The sequence below is a fragment of the Antennarius striatus genome, chromosome 10 (assembly GCF_040054535.1).
Source record: "Antennarius striatus isolate MH-2024 chromosome 10, ASM4005453v1, whole genome shotgun sequence".
In the NCBI taxonomy this organism is placed as follows: Eukaryota; Metazoa; Chordata; class Actinopteri; order Lophiiformes; family Antennariidae; genus Antennarius; species Antennarius striatus.
Window position 1 is genome coordinate 10,637,501 of NC_090785.1, and position 23,454 is coordinate 10,660,954.

The 23,454-nt window shown below is 39.8% G+C and overlaps 2 protein-coding genes across 2 annotated transcripts in view; one reads left to right on the plus strand and one right to left on the minus strand.

Annotated features, from left to right (window-relative positions):
* The window catches only part of LOC137602294 (uncharacterized), a 22,612-nt gene extending 585 nt beyond the window's left edge, over positions 1-22,027 (minus strand). Inside the window, exons 1-4 of the mRNA XM_068324869.1 lie at positions 21,893-22,027; positions 10,767-12,649; positions 7,932-8,006; positions 1-2,619 (exon numbers count right to left, since the gene is read on the minus strand). The exon at positions 1-2,619 is cut by the window's left edge and continues 585 nt beyond it. Of these exons, the coding sequence (XP_068180970.1) occupies positions 2,439-2,619; positions 7,932-8,006; positions 10,767-12,334 (1,824 nt within the window). The 5' untranslated portion in view covers positions 12,335-12,649; positions 21,893-22,027 and the 3' untranslated portion in view covers positions 1-2,438. The remainder of the gene's footprint in view (positions 2,620-7,931; positions 8,007-10,766; positions 12,650-21,892) is intronic.
* The window catches only part of dock2-like (dedicator of cytokinesis protein 2), a 90,935-nt gene that overhangs the window by 45,222 nt on the left and 22,259 nt on the right, over positions 1-23,454 (plus strand). The gene's annotated exons all lie outside the window — the stretch shown is intronic.

The window sequence follows — 23,454 nt, forward strand, 5'->3', positions numbered from 1 at the left end:
TATGACAGGATGGTGTTATCTATGTGGCCAATTTGGTGCAAATTTAAATAGAGCTCCATATTCTCCTGATTTACATAGGTTGTCATAGTGGTGGTGCTCTTTCCTTTTAGTTCCAGGACTATATATGTTTTTATATCAGGCTTGAATAAATTAAAGTGGACTGTCAGGCCTTAGTGGACATATAAATCCGCAATTCCAGCTGTTTTTCCCTTTTCATCGGGATGTATATATTGACCTGGTAAAAATAATGATTATGTCAAATATTTACACTTTCATTGTGTGACTTCAGAGTTTACATGTTGTTTCTCTGGTGTAACTACATGGACCAGATATAACCAGATGCATACTTGTTATGACACAAAGCAAGTTAATGGATATTTAATTCATCATATATAGTATACTGTATTTGGTTTTAACAAAGTTGTATTTATAATTGGGGCGTACATTTTGAAAAGGCCTGAGCACTATATTTACTCATTGTGAAACTGCAGTTCATGAAACTAATAATTTTGTTCCAAAAAGTACATTATGCAATATCAGATTAAGGAAAAAACACCAGAATTCTCACATAGTGTATGTGCCTTATTAGCTTCGACATTGCAAATAGATACGAGTGAAACATGAATACAGACTGACAAAAATGTAATTACTTGTCAATTTCTAGTTTTCATTTGCTGCATATGTGTATGTATGTACAGTGCGCCCTCGCGCATTCGCGCATCAACGCTTGCAGCTTCACCTCATTGCGGATTTTTGGTAGGCAGTCACGTGATACCGTATGCAAATTCTATTGGCTGACGGCATCAGGAATGGCGCTCCGTTCTGTGAGTCTCAGACTTACTTAAGACACAAAAGTACTTTAAACAGTCGATACGAGTGTGGGAAAAGGTAGTACAGATAAAAGGTGGTTTAATATCAGTATGGGGAGGGTTCATAAATGTTTAAATTACCGTAAATAATGATAAATAGTTGCTGCTCTATCGCGGAATTCGTTAATCACCTGTGTTTCCAGGAACTCATTAACCGCGAGGAACGAGGGAGCACTGTATATCATCATATTATCACTGTGTGTGTGGGTGGATGTGTGCATGTATATTCCTCTTTGTGCTCCTGTTTAGAATTTTGTGTTTGTGTGAAAAGCCTTGCTAAAAAGACTGACACTGCATCAAAACACTTCCATTTTGGATTCTTAATAAAGGAGAATCAATCATCCTGTCAGTCAGCACTGACGGAATTCATGACTATCTAACATGGCCTGTAAGTCTGTGATCAGCTGCCTATCACATTGTCAGTTAATGAATTATTTATACAATCTCCATTGTGCTCTCTAAAACCCTGATATCCATCAAGTGAAATGTCTGTTTGTTTACATGAGCCCATCAGCTTATTTTCCACGGTCATCCTCAGAGCTCCTAAGTTGGTGCTACATTCACATTTTGGGTAGAAGGCCATCGAAAAACACAGTATTTTAAAAAAATGTCAAATTCTTTGGATTTTTAAAGTTGCTCCAGTTTGCATTTTGCTTATTGCTGTATCTTTGCCCCATTAGGCGTGAATCAATCTATCCATCAATCTGTTATCAAGTGTGTCACTGTTGCATTTCCCTGTTAAGCCAGACTCAAACTACAGGAGTTATGGTTTGATATAATTAAATCTCAATTTGGTAACATGAAGAATGTGGGATGAAAACATCCATAAAGAAACCAAAGATGCTGTCAAGCAACTGTAAACATTTTAGCGCCTAAGGCTAACTTTAGATAGCATTCTGTTAACAGAAAATGGAACCTCACCTTCATACCTTGCTGAAGAATAGAAGGACTAGACTCAACCTTCTGCTCTTACTTGTCAAGATGTTGTGTAATTTTAATCTGCTTCCCTGTGAGATGTTGCCTCCTTTCCCTCTTACACAAAATTCTCAATGATATCTTGCAGTGTGGCGATGTCATTTTCTAATCCTGTTTAAGATTAGTGAGAAGGTGATCCGTGTTCCTTGTTATCTGACTGACCAAATATGATTTTAACACCAGTTTTCAATCTCCCGTAATCTAAGCTCGACTTTGGTTATGCCTTACGGGAAAAGGGTGTCCCTACTTTGAGTCAAATGTTAATCACACATTAACATCTGAATTCTGTTTTGCACAAAGAACGATGTGGGGATTTCGTTTTCAATCTCCCTTGTAGATGAGAAATTTAAGCCTTTTCTTTCTTCTTCTATAATGCATGTCTTCCTTCTCCACCTGGTCCCCGATGTAACTTGAGAGCACGGCATGAGTTCTGTGGGAAAATGGCCATTTACAGGGATGCAGGTGGGAAAATGCTCCCATCATTTCAATGATACTGAAGCACAATCACAGAATCAGCAGAGAAAAACTTTGTTCCAAAACGTTTGGGCGTGGGGTGTCCTGTGATGTTATTTTCACATATGTCTCTCCCAAGTCTTAAAGCCACCAGAAGCACTTCTTTCGAAGTTTCTTGATGCGGCCTTTGGTGCTGGGGTGGTTGGTAGATGAAGGAGATGCCATGGTTTTGGTCAGGGTGACAGGCACATCATACTCTCCATCCAAGGCCTCCATAACAACCTGCAGACGTCCCTCTTGCTGTCGGAAATCATGCTCCACACTGAAGAGCAGAGAAAGAAAGAGAAGAGGAAGATTTATAGGTTGTAGGTAACATCAGATCAAATCAAGTTTATTTGTTTTTCTCACTCATGATTAAAGACACTAGATGTGGCACAGAGAGACAGTTGAGCAGAAGGATGTGAGAATAGGACGAGGCCTGCTTAGCAGAGAGAGATTAAATGAGGGATTCAGAGAAAGGAGAGTGAAAGCCTGGAAATGTTGTTGAAGAATAATGACAACATCTTAGTACTTTCCACCAGCAGTTTTATTTGGATATGTAAAAGTGTGTTCTTAACGTACATGTACTGTACCTTCAGCACACACACGCACGCACGCAAGCACACACACACACACACACACACACACACACACACACACACACACACACACACACACACACACACACACACACACACACACACACACACACTTCCAATTTCTCTCCTGTAGTATTTTTCTGGAGTCCATACTCCAATAGATAACAGCACGGTCAGGTTAGAGGAGAGGAGAGGAGAATTTGAGCAAGTGCAAAAACTTTTTTGCTCTTTTGATGTGTTCAAAGCAGACCCTCTTGGCTTTCCTTTCTCTATGCATCTCACTCCTTCTCTGCTCCCTTCTCTCTCCATCTCTCAAGTGTCCACTGCTGCAGGTCATAGTGTGGTACACTTCCCCTCTACTCATGGTAACTGTGTTTTTCTATGCAAGAGAAGGTTTACGTGCATTGAGTGGGCTTGTGGTGGTGGAGCTGCATAAAAGCAAAGCTTTCATAAAGAAGGGCAAATAGATAACAGAAAGAAGCAAAGAAGCAAAGAAGGAGACAATGAAAGCCACCACACATGAGGATAGAAGAGGGCAGAAAGCATTTTGGATGACTGAAAAACAGCACAGGGATGGAGAGAGCAAGTGAAGGGTTAAATAGATGGGGGTAAAACCTTTTGTGTGCACAGAGGAGGGAGATGGCTTCTATGAATAAAATATAACGGAGATGTATTAAGAATGCACACACACACACACTCATACAGCTTGACGCACACAATGAGACAACATTTATAAGAAAAGATACAGCAGCACCTGTCCTACATTCACTCAGTTCTTGCGTTAGAGTGGAGGACTTATCTTTGTCAGGTCTTTTTACCCACACACTTCACGAGCTTTCAAGATGCCCTCTCTCAATCCCTCTGGCTACTGCCTCTCTCAGCCAGTGCATTCCTCATTTTTGCCACTATTCTATGGGTTTTTGCAGTTTGGAAAAAGCTGCACTCTATTTTTATTTTGCAAGTTGTCTGCAGAATCTGCATTTGTTCAACCACATGCATAAATCTGCGTGTGTATATTAGCAATGTGAGAAGCGGTTAAATTACTATTCCTATATTTTTGGATGTAGCATGTTTTACTCAACAAGGGGTTTGTGTGTTTTAAATGAGAATCTTGATTCTTCTCACACGCGGTTCTGAATCACGTCTGTCAGTTCTAATGTCAGCAGCTGTTTATCTAAAGCAGTCAAAATCAGCATGATGTTGATGGGATGAAAGGGGCACAACTCAGATGAGGATGCAGTGCAGCACTCAGGCGTCCACAGCACCAGATGCCAGAATACTGTAATGCATTACATGGCACATAGCGATACCTTGAATACTCTCTATAGCATAACCCAGACTGTATTCTTGATGAAACCGTAATTGGCCATAAAGAACTACACTGACAGACCAGAAGGGCACACTGCAGCATTAAAGAAATTAAACCAAGTCTGTAGTGAAGAAAACAGTCCTGTCTGCTCTGCATCTTGGTCGGCAATAGTTTTCCACAGAGCTAACAATGCAGCAGAGATTGCTCTTCATTGCTGGAGACATACAGCAATGTTAATAACAGCACAGCGCTGTTAATCTAGCATTATTTCAATTGAATTAATTAGTGAAGTGGATTTGGGACACTGGTGAATGCTTTGATACAATATACTGGAGAAACAGACTTAAAATTCTGTTGAACTCATACATCCAATTTCTGCAACTGCTTATCCTGTGCTCACGGCTTATCGCCCAATACCAGCTGACATTGGATGAGAAGGTACCCTCTACCAGTTCACCACACGGCCCACACATAGCAAGACAAAATAACACTGACAATTATAAAAGAACCTTAGACTTCCAAAGTCATCTGTATTGCATGTTTTGTTTTGTTTTTTCATTATGGGACGAAGCCAGAGCACCCAAGCAAACGTCCCACGGAAGGAACCCAGATTCTCAGGTGGACTTAGCGCCAGGACCTTCTTGCTAGCAGTCAATACCTTACCCGTGATGCCATCAATTACACTTTCAATTCATCTTAAAAAAAAAAATCAGCTTTTGATGGAGATATATTTTGAATTGAAAAGTAGTTTGGATTCAAGGCACACAAGAATCACAACTGAATCATGCAATTCCTGAAGATTTACAGCCCAGTAATGGACAGAGTGAACATTTACATTCTGCAAAAATAGACAATAATTCAATCATTTAAACCTCTTTCTGCTTAAGTGAAGCAAGAAGAAAGTGAAAGAGTACCTTAAGGTTTTAGGTGTGTGTATGTGCTCCTATATGTTGGTGTTTGTGTGTGTTTAATGTTTTAAGTTCTGGAACAAATCAGAACAGCTGCTAAAAATATGTTTCCTGTCATTTAAGACTGATAATGCCAAAATACCAGGTAGCCAATCCATAGCGCAACCACTTTTTTTCTTTAACCATAAATCAGAAGGTCAGATGTTTCAATCAGATGTGTAATTCCTCGCTTTCCTTAACGGCCATCCTCTTTGTCCTCCCTCATCCTTTATCTCACCCAGAGTTGCTGAAAATGTATTTTTCGGCATGCGTAATAAGTTGTCTCAAGAAAAGTCTTCTGATAAGTCAGAAAAAAAATGCAGGTTCTGGATATCTGTCCAAGTCATTAACATCTGTTATATAGCGTGAAATGTATTCATGTCTTTGTTTCTACGTATTAGTGTGTACGCTGAAAAGGCTTTTTCACTGGATTAATCAGTGCGTGTGTGTGTGTGTGTACACGTGTGTGTGTGTCAATTATTATTTGCATGTGTGGAAGGAAAACAACATGAAAGCGAAGCAGGAATCAGTGGACATAAGGCGGGAGGAGGGAAGTAGCAACATATTCGAGGTATTCTCAGCCCATTAAAAAAGTTATTCAAAATATTTAGGTTTATCTAAATTTAAGATGTCTCTGTAGGTTCTCAATCCAGATCATGGTTATCCAAAGCTGTTAAAATCAATCCACTGGATTTTTAAGAAAGTTTCCTTGAAGAGGTTTTCGCCTCTCATCCAAGAGACTTCTTCAGTTGTGAACTAAAAAACACCATTATTGAAAAACACCATTAATAATTATTCCAAGCCATAGATGTATTGTTGCAATGGTCTAAAACCTAAATATATCAGAATTTAAAGATATGTAGAATTTAAAGCTCTTTTATCTGAATTCCTAGGGTATAAAGTCTGTGAACTAGTGATGTGGTTTGACCCCTGTGTCAGCTGGGTTTGGGTTTCAGTTTTAAATAAAATACTGTGGTCTGGTAAAAAGGTAATTTACAGGACTTGCTGGCTGAAATCCACCTTATCTCCCTTTTGACTCTGTCTTTCTGTTTCAACGCACATAGTTCACACAAAAGAGAGAATGGAGAGATGACATTCATGCTTTTGAGGAAAGGTTACATCTTTTGGTTTCCTCAGCACAAAGAATGCTGATTTGGCAGTTTATTTTGTGTTGATCTATGTGTGGTGAAAAAGAGAAAAGAGAGGACATGCTCCGCTACTATCAGACGCAGAATTCAGTGTCCAGGACAGCATCATCTCTGCATTCTTCAGTCCTGATACTTATGCTGATATTATGGGTACATTTTATGGTTTGTTATTTTAGGGTTGGGAGGTTCATTGCTGCATTTTTTACAGGTTATGGAGTGGGACTGCATCTTTTGGGTGCAGGTATTAAAACGAGCACTCCAGCAAGGAGCATAGTAGAAAAAGAACTTCTCAATGCACTGAACTGAAATGCCTGATGTCAGGCATTTGACAAAATGTTCCGTATCCAATAAATATTAGAGAGAGAACAGGTGATCCCAAAAGCAAATGAACCAGGGAGATGATCCCAGAGGACACAAACCAAAACCAGCCCCGTGTGCCAACAGAAGTGGGTAGCAAACACTAATTCAATTCTAATTGGAATTAGTTAACATTTTTAATTTTGCCTGCATGGTGTTCAATACAACCTAATTGGCTATAGATCCTACCACATAGAGTTAGAGGTCCAGGGAGAAGTGGAGAAGTATGTGAACAAATGAAGTGATGAGCTAATAGAGAATAAGAATACTGGAGGGATGCAAATGTTGGTTGTTGGAAGTTAAGGAGAGATAACATTTTCTCATCTTTTGGGACCTGAAAGGGAGGCTTATATAATTGCAAACAAGAATGAGCTCCAGGCATAATTTTCATTGATATACGCATTTATTTCTGGACTAAGAGGAGTTTTTGATGCCAGATTTTTAATGCAACAGCTAAAAATTAATTTTCTGCTCTACTTTTGTATTTTCTATGAAGCTGGTGTTTCAAGTGAAAACCATAATTTCTAGGTTGGAGGTCAGAGTTGAGGAGGTTGTGATATACAGGTAATTATAAGTTTGGCTTTTGACATATGGAATGAGAAACATGTTCTGAGGAAGACAGTGTGATTGAAAGTTAGAGGACAGGGAGAAAATGAACCTTCATGATGATGATTTACATAATGAGAAGACAAAAATACAAGGATGGGGCGCTGGGAATTGGAGGATTACGCTGGATTATGTTTTATCAGATTGTGAGGACCCGTATATGCAAGTTGCAGATGATCTAAGAATCCAATTACTCATTTGGGTCAAACACACAGGGGATGGAAGAAACAGGAAAGATGCATCATTTAGATCTGAATTAATTTTCTTGTTTGCACAGACTCATCATGTGTAAATAACTTTCCTGGAGAGAGAGCCTCCCCTGCTAATGTCATATGCAGCATGTATTCATTTAGATATTTATGAGGGGGATCGCTCATGCCGTAGCAGTTTTCATGTAACAGGGACATAATCTACGAGTAGTACTATCATCCAAGAAAAGGGCAAACACAGCAGGATTAAAAAAAAATAGAACAACACGCTGAATATGTGGAAAAAACAAACACTGAACACTTTGAAGGCTATGAAAGGCATTCAGCTTTGTAGTTAAAAAAGGTGTTTATTCTCCCAGGAAGAATCAGTCGCCTGGTGGGTTATGTAATGCGATAAGCTTGTTAAGTTGATGAGGTTACCTGTAGATGATGCAGGCTGTCTTTTGGCAGGTGGGGCAGTTGTTAATGTCCTGACCAGTTCTGTATGAGCTGCGACTGCAGAAACAACAGAAACAAACATTCACAAAGGCTTAGAAAGAACCAAAATTGTTAAATCACCCACATCTAATGAAATGAGTGCTTGTCTTTGATGTTGTATTGTTGTACAGTTATTACATCCCGCTTCAAAGCTCTTATGTATCGCGATTGTCAGTGTTCGTGTGTTCGTCCGTTCGTTTGTTTGTTTGTTCTTTCTTTCATTCATTCGTTCTTTTGTTCGTTCGTTCATTTGTCAACCAAATATCTTTGCAACCGTTACAGATAGAAAGATGAAACAGGAAGCACATTACTCGGGCGGCAAAGGGGATGAAAATGAGATGGTGATTGTGACCGTTGGAAAACTATGTCACGGTCAAATTGTGGTTTGATTCACCTATGCACTACCTTTGATCTATGGTCTTACTCACACTGGCCTTTCCCATGTGCACAAGTCTATGCACTAGTCAGGTACTACTGATCTACCCTGAAAGTAGGTCAGGGCAAGTCGCGGGATGTTGCAGTCTCTGACTGCCTCTCTTAATATGTGTTTTATTCTACTTTGAGAACAACCATTGGGACAGCTTGGAAGATTTGTTTCTTTTGATGAATTGAGGTTGATAAATATTAATAATATGCATTGATGTTCAACAACGGCGAGAGGAATACAGAGAAGTGTTTTGTGTTAGACACAAACAGCTATCTTCCTTAGAAAGAGTCTTAGTATCTTGTATGTCTGAGTCATAAAGGTTATTGATCGAGATTTATATCTCCTCGGTGCAACACCAAGGTGTCTTCCTCAAAGGTTGTCAAAGGAACAAAGTAAGCATGTGATGGGCATCTGAAGTTCCACTACAGTAGTAACAGGACTTATGATCCTGGTGGAGTGACAAGAACACCCACTTGTTGCTTTTGGTGATTGTTAAGGTGTCCTTAAAAACATGACATGATGCTAATATTATAGTTCATCAGTTTACAGAGCACAGAACATAAAGTGAAGCTAAAGTCTAAACCTGTCATGTAATAAAACACTTTATTTTAATTTGTTACGTGTTTTGGCTACCCTTCTACTGAGCTGTGGGGACGAAGAAGTTGCTGATTTATGTTGATAATACAGACATTTTAATTACATGGAGGGAGACAGTATGACTGGCATTAGTTTTCCTCCCCTACCACCCTTTATTAATGACAACAACAGCAACAGAAGACAAGTTTTTGCTTCAGGAAAGAAGCTGAGCACAGCAACAACCTTTTAACTCAGCCAATACTTTGAGCACAGCAGCCCACTTTAAAGTGCTTTCATTTCTGGCACAACATCAGACACAGTACATGTTGTCCCTCTTCTTGCCTGCGTCCCTAAATTCCTTTTGTTTCTTTTTAACCCTTTAATTATCTGTCGCACACTGACTATGAGGTAAGGACATCAGTACTGGATCTGATAAAGCCATAAACACAGTGAGTTAAGTGGCCTTTTTGTATGTTTTAGAGATTATTTTCTCAAAGGTGATCTAATTTTTCTGAAGACAGTAAACTCAAATAGAAAAAACCATAGCTAGATGGAGCAGCAATTAACTTTTGAGAAGAAAAAGACATTTTGGATATAATGAAATAATAAAAAAGGGAATGGAAATTGGCTTGGGGTTAGTTGGGAGGCTGGAACATGACAAGAGAGAGTAATTACTGACTCTCAAGGTGAAATAGTGAGGACAAGTTTAAAAAAGGTGCAGAATGGGGAGCAACAAAGGAATCAGAAAACCAAATCGACTGACTGCTGGCATTTGACAGCAGGTGAAGTGATAGACAACGGAAGGATCAAAGTTGGTAAAGGGCAAAGTAGTGATTCACAGCTGATATATCCAGACATGATTCAAATTTAGAGGTCTATACGGAAATAAAAAAAGATGTGAATTAACAATGAGGGAACAAGAAATGTGAGGGAAGAAGTGGAGAAAGACGGCAGATCGCCTGAAGTGGGAAAGGTTGAAGTGTTAATTAAAAGTAAGTGAATAGGGAAAGCCGGCTGGGAAGTGGCTAAGGACATGGAGCTGGAGAGGAGAATTCATGAATAAAAGACAAAGTAGAAAGGAGAGACAAGAGCTGATTATTCGAAGCTGGTGGGCAGTATGACATCTTTTAAAGACAAGTTACGCTGGGAAAACAATCGTACTGGAAGATAAACTACATTAAAGAAAAGAGGTAGGATCTGCCAGCAAAATCTGATATTCCCACAGGATTGAACACATACGCACACACACGCACAGGCACACGCACACACACACACACACACACACACACACACACACACACACACACACACACACACACACACACACACACACACACACACACACACACACACACACACACACACACACACACACACAAAACACTGCAGGAGTTCCCTGCTGGCATTCCTGACATTTAAAATCCATTACACAGATTTGAAGCTTGTCGGTAAATCTTGCTAAAAAAAACTCAAATGTACTCTCTTAATCTTGTTCTCTCTCATGACACCTGTCCTCTCCTGTCTTTCTTCTCTATATCACTCCAGCTGACTCTCTCACACTTTTACTCAAGCTTGTGTTATTGCTATTGATCTCCACCTCACTTTGCTCTTTCCTCCTCAACCTAATTCTCAGGTTCCTCATCTTTATCTTTCTCTCCTTAGTGCTCATGTCTCAGTATCTAACCCTTCTGTTTTACATCTCATTGAATTTGCCATTCTTCATTCATTTTATTTCTATTTCTACCCCCCACCCCCTCAGAACTCCCTTTGCTCACCCTTCACTGAGGGCCTTGCTCTTCTCCAGGTCTTGAATGACATTGAGAAGTACTTTGATCTTCTCCTGGTTGGACACCAGGTTCTCCTCCACATTCTGCAGCTGTCTCTCCAGCCCATGGGGTGCCTTCCCTGCTTTCCCCCCCAACAATCCTCCTGGAGCCCCGTTACATTGTGCTTGCATATGAGTTTTACAAGGCAGGATATGGTTTTCAAATGATTTGCTCTCCTTTTTTTTGTAGTCCTTGAGTTTAATCTGCTCCGAGGATGTTTGTTTGTCAGTATCCATGGTCTCTTGGGTGTTTTTGGTTTGTGCTGCGGGTGAGTCTGGTTTGGAACCAGCTGGCTGAGGAGAGTTTTTTGGTGGGAGGGGTGGGGTGAGGGTAGACCGAGAGTCACTCTGAAGGGAAGAAACTGGAGGTTTAGATGTGATGCAGATTGATGTGTATTTATGTTCATCAGTGTGTTGCATTTTAGCCTGGTCATACTTGTGTTCGTCACTCACTTGCAGCTCTGCTGTTTCCGCAGCAGGTGTGCATGTGTGTTGTGTATGCGTGGTAGTCGTGGTTCTGTCTGTGTTGTTGTGTGCGTCTGTTGTTTGTGTGGCTGAGTCCTTGTAATTTGTAAACTCTGCAGAATGCGGCCTTGCCTGCTGCTTTGAATCTTTTGTTCTGTTTCCAGTGTGTGAGACGTGGTTTGAATGTGAACTGTGTGTTTTCGGTATTGTGTGTGACAGGTGTGGTCTTTGATTAGTCTTTACTGATGTGCGCTTAGAGGTGTTTGCTGTGACGGTGTTTTTGGTCTGGGAGTCTAGAGCAGCCTGTTTCCTTGACTGGTTCAGAGCTATAGAAGCCGTCCGCTGTGGATTTGGTAAAGTCTGGCTGCTTGTAATATGATTAACAGCCCTCCTGCGACATGCACCTGTGCATGGTGTAATCTGCGATCTCCTCCTCCCGCATGTCTCACAGAGAGGGGCAGTGGAAGTTGTCATTATTCGACAGGGTCTAGGTGGGGTGGCGTGTACAGTTGTACAAACGCTTCCCGTCTTTAATACTGAGCGATGACCCTCCAGGCGTAGTGACTGCACCCTTCTCCTCTCCTGTGATGACTCCTTACTTTCTGCAGCCTCCGTGCAAACCCCTCCCATCACATCAGAAGCTACCACACTGCCATTGGTGTACCGAGCTATCCTTTTAGCTCTTGTGTCCTTCGGATTTGTCCCAAGAGATTTAATCTGGCAATAAACTCCGCTTCCTGACCCCTGTGACCCCATGTCGTCCTGTGCCAGGCTGTTGATCTCGTTCTGTGATGTCTCCTTGGACACTGGCAGATAGTCGCTGTCACTTTTGATAATGCCAGCTTTCTCCACTGCAGTCATTTTGTCTGCTGCTGTGGTGATTGGCTGGTTTATATTGCTTGGCTGGTTGTGGTTTCGTTTGATGGAGGGGAGAGTTCGGAGCCCAGGAGATGTTTGCACTCCAACATTGCACAGAGGACCCCATCGTCCTCCTGCCAGGGGAACCCCTAGAGCAGGCACTGGATTTGTTGGGTCAGCCACCCTTCTTCCCATACTCCTGAGCAGTCTGGGTCAGCCCCCGAAGGACTGAACAAGATGGAGGCAAGTGATGACATCCAGATTATATCCAATCGAGTGTGGGAATGTAACCAGCTTTTCTTTCACTCAAATAAATGTGTGATATTGTGAGGTGGTGTAACAGTTTGTTTCTCGGAGACAAGAACATCCAATGAGGCTGTACACTCTTAATGTCTCCCAGTTAATGACATCCTGACTACTTCTGAATAGACTTCACTTGTTCAGCTTTTCTGTGCCCACTGGCCTGCAGATGATGAGTTGGATAGATTCTCGAGGCATTGCAGATTTGCTCTGAGGGGGAAAAGAAAGAGGCAATAAATTATAGACGTAACTGAAGAAAGCAAGAAAAGCAGAGAAAATATAGTCAAACTGGCAAGAGGACACAGACATTAGGCACGTAAAGCAGCATATAAAAGCTTTGACCTCGACTGGAAGCACACGATGAGCAGATCGATAGAAATTTATCAACCTCTTTTTAGAATAGCAGGACTGGATTGGAGTCAGACAAAACTCTATAGGTCTCATGAAGATGTTTTTCTTAAAGAAATAAAGACTGGTCATCTTATGGGTAGCAGCATTTGCCTCTATAAATCTTTAGGTCACCCACACTAGAAATCTTGATCTTTAAATGTTGTCACATTTCACATGACGTTATATTTTTCGCTCAATGGATCTTCCTGTTTCACAGATAGAGGAATTTCTGTTGGGTAGACAGGCATCTTTTTCTAATTATTTCCTATGCAGTAATATTTATGCTTGACTGATACCTTATCAGTTTTTTAAACTATAAATACATTCAAAGTTTTTTTTAATCACTGGGGCTGAGAGAGGAGGAAGTTTGGCTTTTGATCTTTGTCACTTCACATTACTAAAATCAACTCAAAAGACTTCAAAGTTACTCCATGACTCTTTGAAAAGATGATAAAATTGAGGAAAGATGACAATATATTCTTCCTTAGGAGGAAATTGGGCCAGTGTAGAAGCCCATATTGGCAGGCAACATCAAAGAAAAAAAAAAGGACTTGACATATACCCTATATGGAATGAAAGTTGGAATATGTAGAATGAAAGTTCTGTATGGGATGAATCGTTGAATATTTTGACTGAAAGTTGGAATAAATGGACTTAAACTTTGATAAGTGAAAACTGTAACATATAAAGAACTTATAATGAATGTATCATCGTGTGTTATTAAAGTTTAAGAGATTAAAATCCGAGTTTTTTTTAAGACATAAAGTGAAATCTTGAAGTGATAGCCTTCTGGAATAGGTGGCTTTTAAAATAACAAAATATTAATATTAATAATATCCAAGGCTGTGACATTTGCCTGAGAAGTATTTCCTATGAGGTTACCTATATTCATCCTTCACTCTGAAACAGTAAATTATGGTCTAACTCATCAGGATGGCATGGAATATCGTTCCTAGTGTTATATTGGCAGGTTCATGCATTCGCTAGGGTTTTGACCATCTGTTCATGACTTGGTGTTGCTACTGTTGCTGATTCATTCATAATAATTTCCATCTTACAACAAGTCTACACATCAAAAACAAAGGCTGTTGTTATTTTCGTCACCTTCTTATGTAATATTATCAAGGTCAATTCCACATGTTCAGTTTAGATGCTATATATTCAAGTCAAATTGATTCCATGTATGACATTTCACTCTATGTATTTTATTCTTTCACACTGTCATACCTTGTATTGATATCTCTGGCTGTGTTTGGAAACACACACTGCTAAAGCACGTACTATTGCTAGTCTACTTCAACCAAATTCACTTCAGATATTTCTTTTTGTCAGAAATCAATTGAATATATTGGCAGTTTGACAAAAATGTAATGTCCCCTTATATTACAGCTTTAGTTAAACTTATTGATATAGAAAAATAAATAGAGAAAACCCTGCCCCTCCTCCTCTTCCTCCTTCACCAGCCTCTTCACACTTACATTAACAGCTTCATTGTCTGCCTCTCCATTGAAGCTCCTAATGCTTTTGTAATTGTTACTTCTTACCTTAATTATATATTCTTCACATCACTTTGCAACCACAGACACTGGCCTTGACCAATGCTTAATTTGCCTGAAATACTGTGAAAAATGCATTTCTTTTATAATAACTACACTATTGCCAGTTAATCATCATAAAGAAGGAGCCGCCGTACAACTGTAAATTTAACATCACATCACGTTTCACATCAACAGAAATTAACCTGACTAGCTTTAATAGTTCATAGGATTCACAATCACAGTCAAATTCACATTCACTCAAATTGATGCATTTAAAAAACTATTGTTCCCTGGCAACAAATGTTATTTATTAACTGCGTTGGACTTTTTCATGTTTAATTGAGTAAAGACACTTTATTATGCCAATAGCCCTGACTGTTGACCACAGTTAAAAAATTTAAGCAATTTAGACAATTTTCACTCAGTATATCTAATTCACGAAGCTCTCATCCTGTTTGTCACACAGCACTCTGCACCTAGAGTTAATGTCATTATTCATGTTGCAAAATTTGGTTCGACAGCTTGACTGACATACGGCAGTGCTCTGCAATGCCAGAACTTAACATATGCTTGGATCAAACTGTTTCCGTCTCAGGAACATAATGATACCACTTAAATGAATATCAGTGTGTTTGACTTAAGGCAGCTGGCAGATCACATACTGACGGCTCACCGTGGTAACCAATGTCTTTGAGCTAGCCTTCGATGGCGCTGTGCTCTTTGTGTGTGTGTGTGTGTGTGTGTGTGTGTGTGTGTGTGTGTGCGCGTGCATGCGTGCGTGTGTATGTGTGTATGTGAGTACGCGTGCTTGTGTGTGTCATGCAGCAGATTACCCAGGGTTCCAGACTAACTCAATTGAAGTTAATTTTACTGCAACTCATTTCAAAGCATTTGTTATTCTGTGAGCAGCAACACCAAGCATCCCGGCAACTGCTCCCACTTTTTCTTTTTTTCCCTGATTCCTTACAACTGTGTGTATGTGGATGCATTTGTATCATTTTTCACCCTTGTCCTGCAGGCTACCAGGGAGAAAGCGACACCATATCCTCCCTGATTGACGTGCCGGGCTCCATCTGCTTTTGTTGCTCTTCCTCTCTAAGGCTTGCTCTTGTCTTTCATCGGTACTTGTTCTTATTGTTACACTTTTTCATTCAACAACTCCCTTTCCATCACTGTCAGGCTGTTTCTGATTTGCTGCATGTGTGTGTGTGTGTGTGTGTGTGTGTGTGTGTGTGTGTGTGTGTGTGTGTATGTGTGTCCTCCCCATATCTCTATATTTAATCTTGGTTTCTCTCCCATGTCACACCTTTGGCTGTGTAAAATGAATCTGCAGTGGAAGAGGAGGAAACCGTATTCACCGGGGGATGAAGGGGGGTGGGGTGCAAATGAAGGTGACGGGATAAGCAGGAGACATCAGATGAAGGAGAAGGATCTCGGATAATGTGAAAGGGATGTCTGTGTGTGCATTAGATGGTGTGATGTAGAGGACCATTTTTCCTGAGATGAAATCTCAAGAAATGTTTGATAGAGTTTGCTGAAGAAACAAGAGAGAAGCATAGAGCAGAGAGATCTGTGAAGACATGAAAGAAGACAAAGAAAAGGAGGTCTGAAGGCTACAGACCACTTGTTTGTAATCAATAAACACTGCAAGAGTGTTAGAGCATCTGTCACAGCTAACACACACACACACACACGCGCACGCACGCACGCACGCACACACACACACACACACACACACACACGCACAGAAACATATGCAGCTATGGGGACTTTTTCACAGGGTGCAGCTTTTTATGAAATCTGTTTACACATGCAATGAGTTTAATTTACCAGTTGGTGGGTTTGAGCTGTTCAAGAATTCAATTCAACAACTGCATCATCAAGTTTGTGTGTGTGTGTGTGTGTGTGTGTGTGTGTGTGTGTGTGTGTGTGTGTGTGTGTGTGTGTGTGTGTGTGTGTGTCTCCATGCGCATGTACATGTGTGTCAATGAGTGCAGGCCCATTTCTTTGCTGTGGTAACAGAGCACTGAGTGCTCTAGCGAATCAAGTCCTCTCTGTCGTTTCAAGGTGAAGCTCATTTTTCAGCAGTAATAACGGGCCATGCTTGTGTGTTTTTGGGGAAAGCAAGATTCGCTTTACTGCTCTGTAACCTTACCATTTCTCTCACTTCTCACTCACTGTCTCTCACCCACTCATTTCCCAACCAGGACAAACACGAACAGCCAACAAACAGCACTCAATATTTATTTCACGAGCTAGGCAATCCGCTGCATTTTGGGTAGTGTAGTCATTCTTTCTTTCTGCTCTGTGGGCTTAAAGCAACAAAAGAAAAGTTCTTTGATTGTGTATTTTACTTTTTACGTACAGCTTGGGGAACTTCAGTCTTTTCACTATCACTCTTTATCAGATTATACAAGCCTTTGGAAATGTAATTTAACAGCTAATTCCACCAGGAGCACTTGTTGTACCTTGTTGTCAAGGGATTCAGGACTATTTGTTACATCAATGGTATTTGGCGGAAAAAAGCTCTGCCCTTGAATGCACTCCCAAAATTTGAATTATTATAGAAAAAAATCACTGTTGCATTTATTTTACTTTTCTATCAGCATGTATTGTAACACAACATGAAACAATTTCAGAATAACTTGCTCAAGCATTTGTTGATGAATATTTTTAGGAGGACGATGGAGTGATATTAGCAAAGGTTGCTACCGTAATCTGCTCAGTAGGAATGAGAGCTCTTAGAGTAAGATCCCCATGAAGAATAGCATTTATGTGGTTGATTGAAAATGACTGCTGATAATCAGCAGATTTCTGTCAGAGAGGTCAGCTGGTATGATCAGCTCATTCCTCACATTTTCACCTGAAAGGATGTGATAAGAAGAAAATCATTGAAATTACTTTGAATCCTTCCTCAGAAGATTTTCAGGTTTACAAATAAAATGCCGGGTCCTTTGTGACTTCTAATGTAAAATTAAGATTCACATGAAGCAACTGAGAAAATACTTTTTGCTTTAGTATATATAGCAACAGCAAAAAATTGTATTAGTATTAGTTTCTTTTCTGCTTGTGTAATTAATAGGATGCTGCATTGCAGATATACCATATGAATGCTCATTTTGTCAGTTCTGTTTTAGTTCAGTAATTGGTCACTACGTTTATTTCTTCTTCATGGTACAACATTTATCAAGCCACATTGGACAGAAGGAAGGATGCAGTAATGATTGTCAAGACAAAATGAAGCTTGTTCAGCTCTCTGCAGCCCGTTTCGCTCTTTAATTGGCCGCAAGTGTATTTTCAGGGACAGAGCACTTTAAACAGTATCTCCACTGAAGAGTCAGAAGGCACAAAGAAAAATGTTTGTATCACAAAAAGGAAGCCTTTCAGCAAATCCAGCATAAGTGTAGCTCTTTGAAGCATTGTTTTGTCTCCTCAAAGTTGGTGTGATGGTACCAACAAATTGTTCCTCCATTGTTGTTCTGTACAGAAAAGGCGTAAAAGCAAAGACGCAAATTTATGGAGTTTAATGGCGATTTAAGCTGATAACGTTAACATAAATAAGCTTTTTTTTCTCTCCGTGTATTGACATATTTGAAAGTTAAATGAAATTACCATTATGATATTAAATGTGATTTGATATATCTTACCATGCCCATTTTCGGACATTGTTCTACAGAATGTTGCACACTCTGCCCCTGATAAATGGTGGCTCCAGTCTGGCTCACTGTCAGTGCCATCCTTATGAATATTTCACTTTGCTCCAAACATGAATGAGGATCGGGATTCTGAGTTTAGTATTAATTTCCTGGAGCTCACAGTGAGGTAGATAAGACAAGTAATTTAAGCCAGCACTGAAAGTCCTTGCTAATTTGCCATGAATGTGTGTGCATATGTTTGGAAGCAGAATTGCATAAATTAAACTCGTGCAAAGGATTCATTAAACTAACCATTGTTTTAGTCTTCATTAGTCCTTTGCAGTAGATCTGCAGTCATCTTTGAGAAACCATCAGATAAATATATCAGTGACATTGATCTGAAATAGTCTGAAAAAGACCCCATTCATTTAGACTTTGCATGCAAAAACAAGGTTAGTATCCTTATGAGTCAGATAAATCGGCATGTTCATCTTTCAAGAGAAAATAATAACCGTTTTAGACAAAACTTGTAGAAAAAAATGTTGTCTTGAATTACACCTCCACACATACAGTATAACATAAATAATCAAAGACTAGTTTATAATTGCCTTGGGGTTAAATATTCTATTTTAAGTCAGGAGGTTTAAAAAGTTTGACAACCTTTTAGTTTCTTGTGAGGGGATATGTAGGTAATAATTCAAATCAAATCCTATTCCAGTAGCCCTGATGTGGTTTTGTGGTGTAGCCTTATTGGTCAAAGCGAAGTACCCTTGCCAAAAACTCTATTAAAATATGTTCAAAATATTGAATATACAACTAAAAACCTCCATCAATGTCAGTGTAACTAAATGTGAGTAATTAGAAAATTGTTTCTAAGGAATGTCAAAACAAAATCCTTGAAGAAATCCTCCAGTGATGCACATGAAATCAATTGTTTCATTGATGCGCTGAGACCACAGCACACAACGCAGATGACATTGCTTTCTATCTATTGCCAAATTATATAATAACACTATAAAACCTATAACTATATACCTTTTGGTGAAACTCATGTCCTTATTATCAATTATTAATTGTCTACAAGACCAGCATTTCAACGATGGTGCATGCATTGTGTTTTAGTGTTAATGTAACATTATGCCTTTGACAGAAACATAGAATCTAATAGAGTCTGGTTTGGGACTTTCTCGGCTGTATTGGTGACTTTTCCATGTCTCTGCCTCTCTTTTACTGTGACCTAATACATATTTTATCCCTTCAAACATATCTTTTAATCTTATGTGTCTGTATTTTGATCCTGGTCCAGTTCTGCCCAGTGTTGGAACGTCATTAGCTGTTACTGTCCTTTGATATTGTTTTGGCATGTTAGTAGTTTTCATGATATTTGCAATAATCATGTTGGCCGTAGCAAAATGATTAAAGCACATTTAACCCCTTGTCTTGCTGTTGTCAAGAAAAATATGTTTCTGTTGCAGCTGAAGCAAATGTAAAACTGAATATTAATGATATTTGTTATAAAATATTTGATAATGAAAGATAAACACAATCAATCAAAAAGGGAGTTAGAAAGGGAACTACAGATGAATGACCACATACAGAATTATACCATCTGTGTTTGGCATTTTTGCGTAGACAGAATTCTATACTTGCCTTTCTTTTATGCTTTTTTCCTATCAATTTATCTTTTTATGCCTTCTTTACACCTGTTTTTGTCTTCTCACTGCCTTCTCTCCTCCCCGTCCTCTTCTGTCATCTGATCGCTCTGTCTTGTCTTTGTATTGCTTATCGTAGTCCCATGTCCCATCCAGTCTCTCCATCACTTAGCCCCTAGTCCATCTCTACTTCACCCACATCTCCAGCTGCCCTTCTGCCCTTCCTCCCTCATCCTCATCCGTCTTCTGGCCCTTCTGACTTTCTTAAACGTCAACAGAACTCGTGTCTTTAGTGTCACTTGTCTGAAAGAAGAGGGGCTAAAGGATCAAAGGGATGCATGAAATACCCAAACATTTCTTTTGACTTTATCCAACTGTCAGCCTCCCTTACATCATAGGGTTACTTATTTTTTTTATCTGTCACCCTAAGAGAAACAGAACATAAAGTCAGTACAATCTTTGCATATCATCCCATTAATTATGACATTAATTGCTGGAGTTTGTGGTTTTTAATATTGTCGGTACATGCTACTTTTAACTTGATGTTAGACAAATGGTTGAAACCCTAATTTGGATTCTTTTGTTTTGCTGATCTTGGTTGACCTAAAGCTAACATCCAGTTCTATGTTCTGAAACTGGAAAATGTAGTAAAAAATTCAAAAACATGAGAACTTGACGACAGGAAAAGTTAACGGGCATAAATCTCAAGCATATCCAACTGAAAGAATAATTATTGATTCGACTAGTATGTAGTAAAATGTCCTGCCAACATTATTGTCTGTGTATCATGTATCATGTATCCCCTGCAACAATAAAAACACATAAACTCACTCAGCAATTCCATTTTGATGGATCAGTAATGATCATATACCTGGAACATGCTCCGTGTGAATCCATTCATCCATCCACCCACCCATCCATCCATCCATCCACCCATCCATCCATCCATCCATCCATCATGTGTGAGGAAGCTGCAGCACCCAGAGGGAAACCACACATAGAAGTGAACACACAGAGAGGTCGCAGGTCTGGATCAAAACCCAGAACACTCTGACACAATTTATTCAACAGAAGTGCTTCCACTGGTAAAGGACCAGTATATATCACAATCCGTCCTTCTTTAGCTTACTATAATTCTGGTATTGATAGAATTCAATATTTCTACTATGATTACAAGAACATCTGATTTTAAAAGTCTCCCAGTGGGAAAACAGTCAAAAAACCAATTTAATAAAAGAAAATCAGAATTTTTTTCCCTGCTCAATTTTCTGTTTATTGATTTTTTTTGTTTGTACAAAGACCAGCCTTCTAGGGTATAACACAGTTACACACATGGTATGGATAATGTTCTTAACTGTAGGTTCTGTAACAGCTGAGTGCACAGGTCATATTTACCCGCACTGTCTCAACTGTAGATCTCTACACGCATACCCCCCCCTCACAAACACACACACACACACACACACACACACACACACACACACACACACACACACACACACACACACACACACACACACACACACACACACACACACACACACACACACACACACACACACACACACACACACACACAGAAATAGTGACTAGGAAATGGGCTGCTGGAATATAATCCCATGCTAAAGCTAGACAAGCTGTTCTAATGATTGGTTCAGAGGGTTTTGATGGAAATCAGGCAACATCCACACATACAGTACTGTGTAAGTAAATCAGCAGAGGTATTCGGAGGCTTTCTTTACAAGATTAATTAATATCAAACAATAAATCAATATCAATATGAATTTAAATCTTTGATGTTTTAATATTACAGCGTAAAAGGGATAGCATAAATCCACTCATAGTTTTGATTTTGTGGTCACATGAGTTTTTCGAACAAAAAAGGCACACATATGATGGTGTAAGTTGTTGTCCTGATTGCACTTATTAAAGCCTGAAATCTGAAGCTTGTTTGCAGTAGTGGCTTTCGATTTATTCCTCACTGTTACTTCCTGCTGTACAACCTTTATTATGTCCATTCGTATTCTGACCAGAGCTTTGAATCTCGAATGAGCTGCTAGAAGAAAAAAAAAAAGTCTGTTTGCTACAACTAGAAAATTTTCTTAGGGGTAAATCAAGAAGTATCTGCACCAAAACAAGAAAACAATTCAAGATTTATTAGTAGAGCTGACATGCAAACACTTACTGTGTGTTGTCTGTGCATGATCTAGTATTTTCATTGTTTTCTCCAACACTTACCTTTTCTTATGCTCCTTTTTGGTCTGCATGCTCCTGCACCCCTCCGTTATCGGTGTCTCTCATCTCTTAGTCCTTTAGTCCTCAATTGCTCTCTCATCAGACTTGTTACCGCTCTCTACCTCTCCATCCGTCTCCTCTGTTGCTGCTGATCCTTGTAGCTCACAGAGCACAGTGATCCTCTTTCCCCACCCTCCCTCTATCTACCTCTCTCCTTTCTCTCTCCCTCTGTTTCAGTACTGTTCTGTCCATCTTTTAATACTCTCAGTTTTTTTATACCAACCTTTGCACTATTCCCTTTTTATGTATAGTCTTTAACTTTACTATCACTGTCGATAATTCCTGCGCCGTCCGTCTTTCTCCTTCTCTCTCTCTCTCTCTCCTTCTCTCTCTCTCTCCTTCTCTCTCTCTCTCTCTCTCTCTCTCTCTCTCTCTCTCTCTCTCTGCCTCTATTTCCCTATTTCTGGCTCTCTACTGGGTAATCCAATGCTATGCTATGTCCTAGTATTTCTGTGTGTGTGTGTGTGTGTGTGTGTGTGTGTGTGTGTGTGTGTGTGTGTGTGTGTGTGTGTGTGTGTGTGTGTGTGTGTGTGTGTGTGTGTGTGTGTGTGTGCGTGCGTGTGTTTGTGACCCTGGCATGGTGGTACAGGCTCAGAGTAACTTTTGGAGCATGGAAGTGTCTAGTCCCTGGAGTTGAGCCAGGAGCCAAACAGACACAGAACACACAGAAACAGACTCTTGGGTTTGTCAGTCATTTTATTTATACCTTTGCTGTTCTGTGTGTGAGTCTACCATCACCTATGTCTGTCTGTCCTGTTCTGTCGCGTTCCCTGCATGGTACCACCTTTTTTTGCCACTGTGCTTCTGTGCCTTTGCCCCACTTTAGCATCCCTTGTTATTCTCTCACCGTTATGCATCTCACCGTCACCTCCCACCCGCTCTCTCTCTCTCTCTCTCTCCCTCTCTCTCTCTCTCTCTCTCTCTCTCTCTCTCTCTCTCTCTCTCTCTCTCTCTCTCTCTCACTCGTTTTTCCATTCTTTCTTTGGTCTTATTCATTCCACCTGAGGATGTTCACTTTTTCTTTCACTTCTTTCTTGAGACAGAAAATGAGATGAATTAAGGAGAAACTGAGATTAAATGCCACCTAACTTCAGATTCTAATTAAGCTTAAAGCTTTACTTAAAACACTCTTTGTCTTAAGTGCACACTGGGAGGTTAAACTAATTTCCTCATTGGTCATGCATCAGGAAAGACAGAACTATTTAGCAGGGATTCATTTTTTTCCAGGCAAGCTTTACATTTAGAGTTTAAAGTCAGACTTGGACTAGCTCTACCGTAAGGTTGATGTTAGTCATTATAAATAAATGTAAAAGAAGTTCTGAGAAATAAAGCTGAGTTTGTGTCTCTGTGTGTGCTTATATTCTCTGAGTAGCGCCTTAAAGCAGTGTTCATGTAACTGTCCTTCCTGGGCCCCATCCCATCTCAGAAATACCCAGCAATGCATGTCCCTGCTGCAAAGTGGTTGGCTCACATTGCACTGCGTTTCAATTGACCTCTGATGAGAC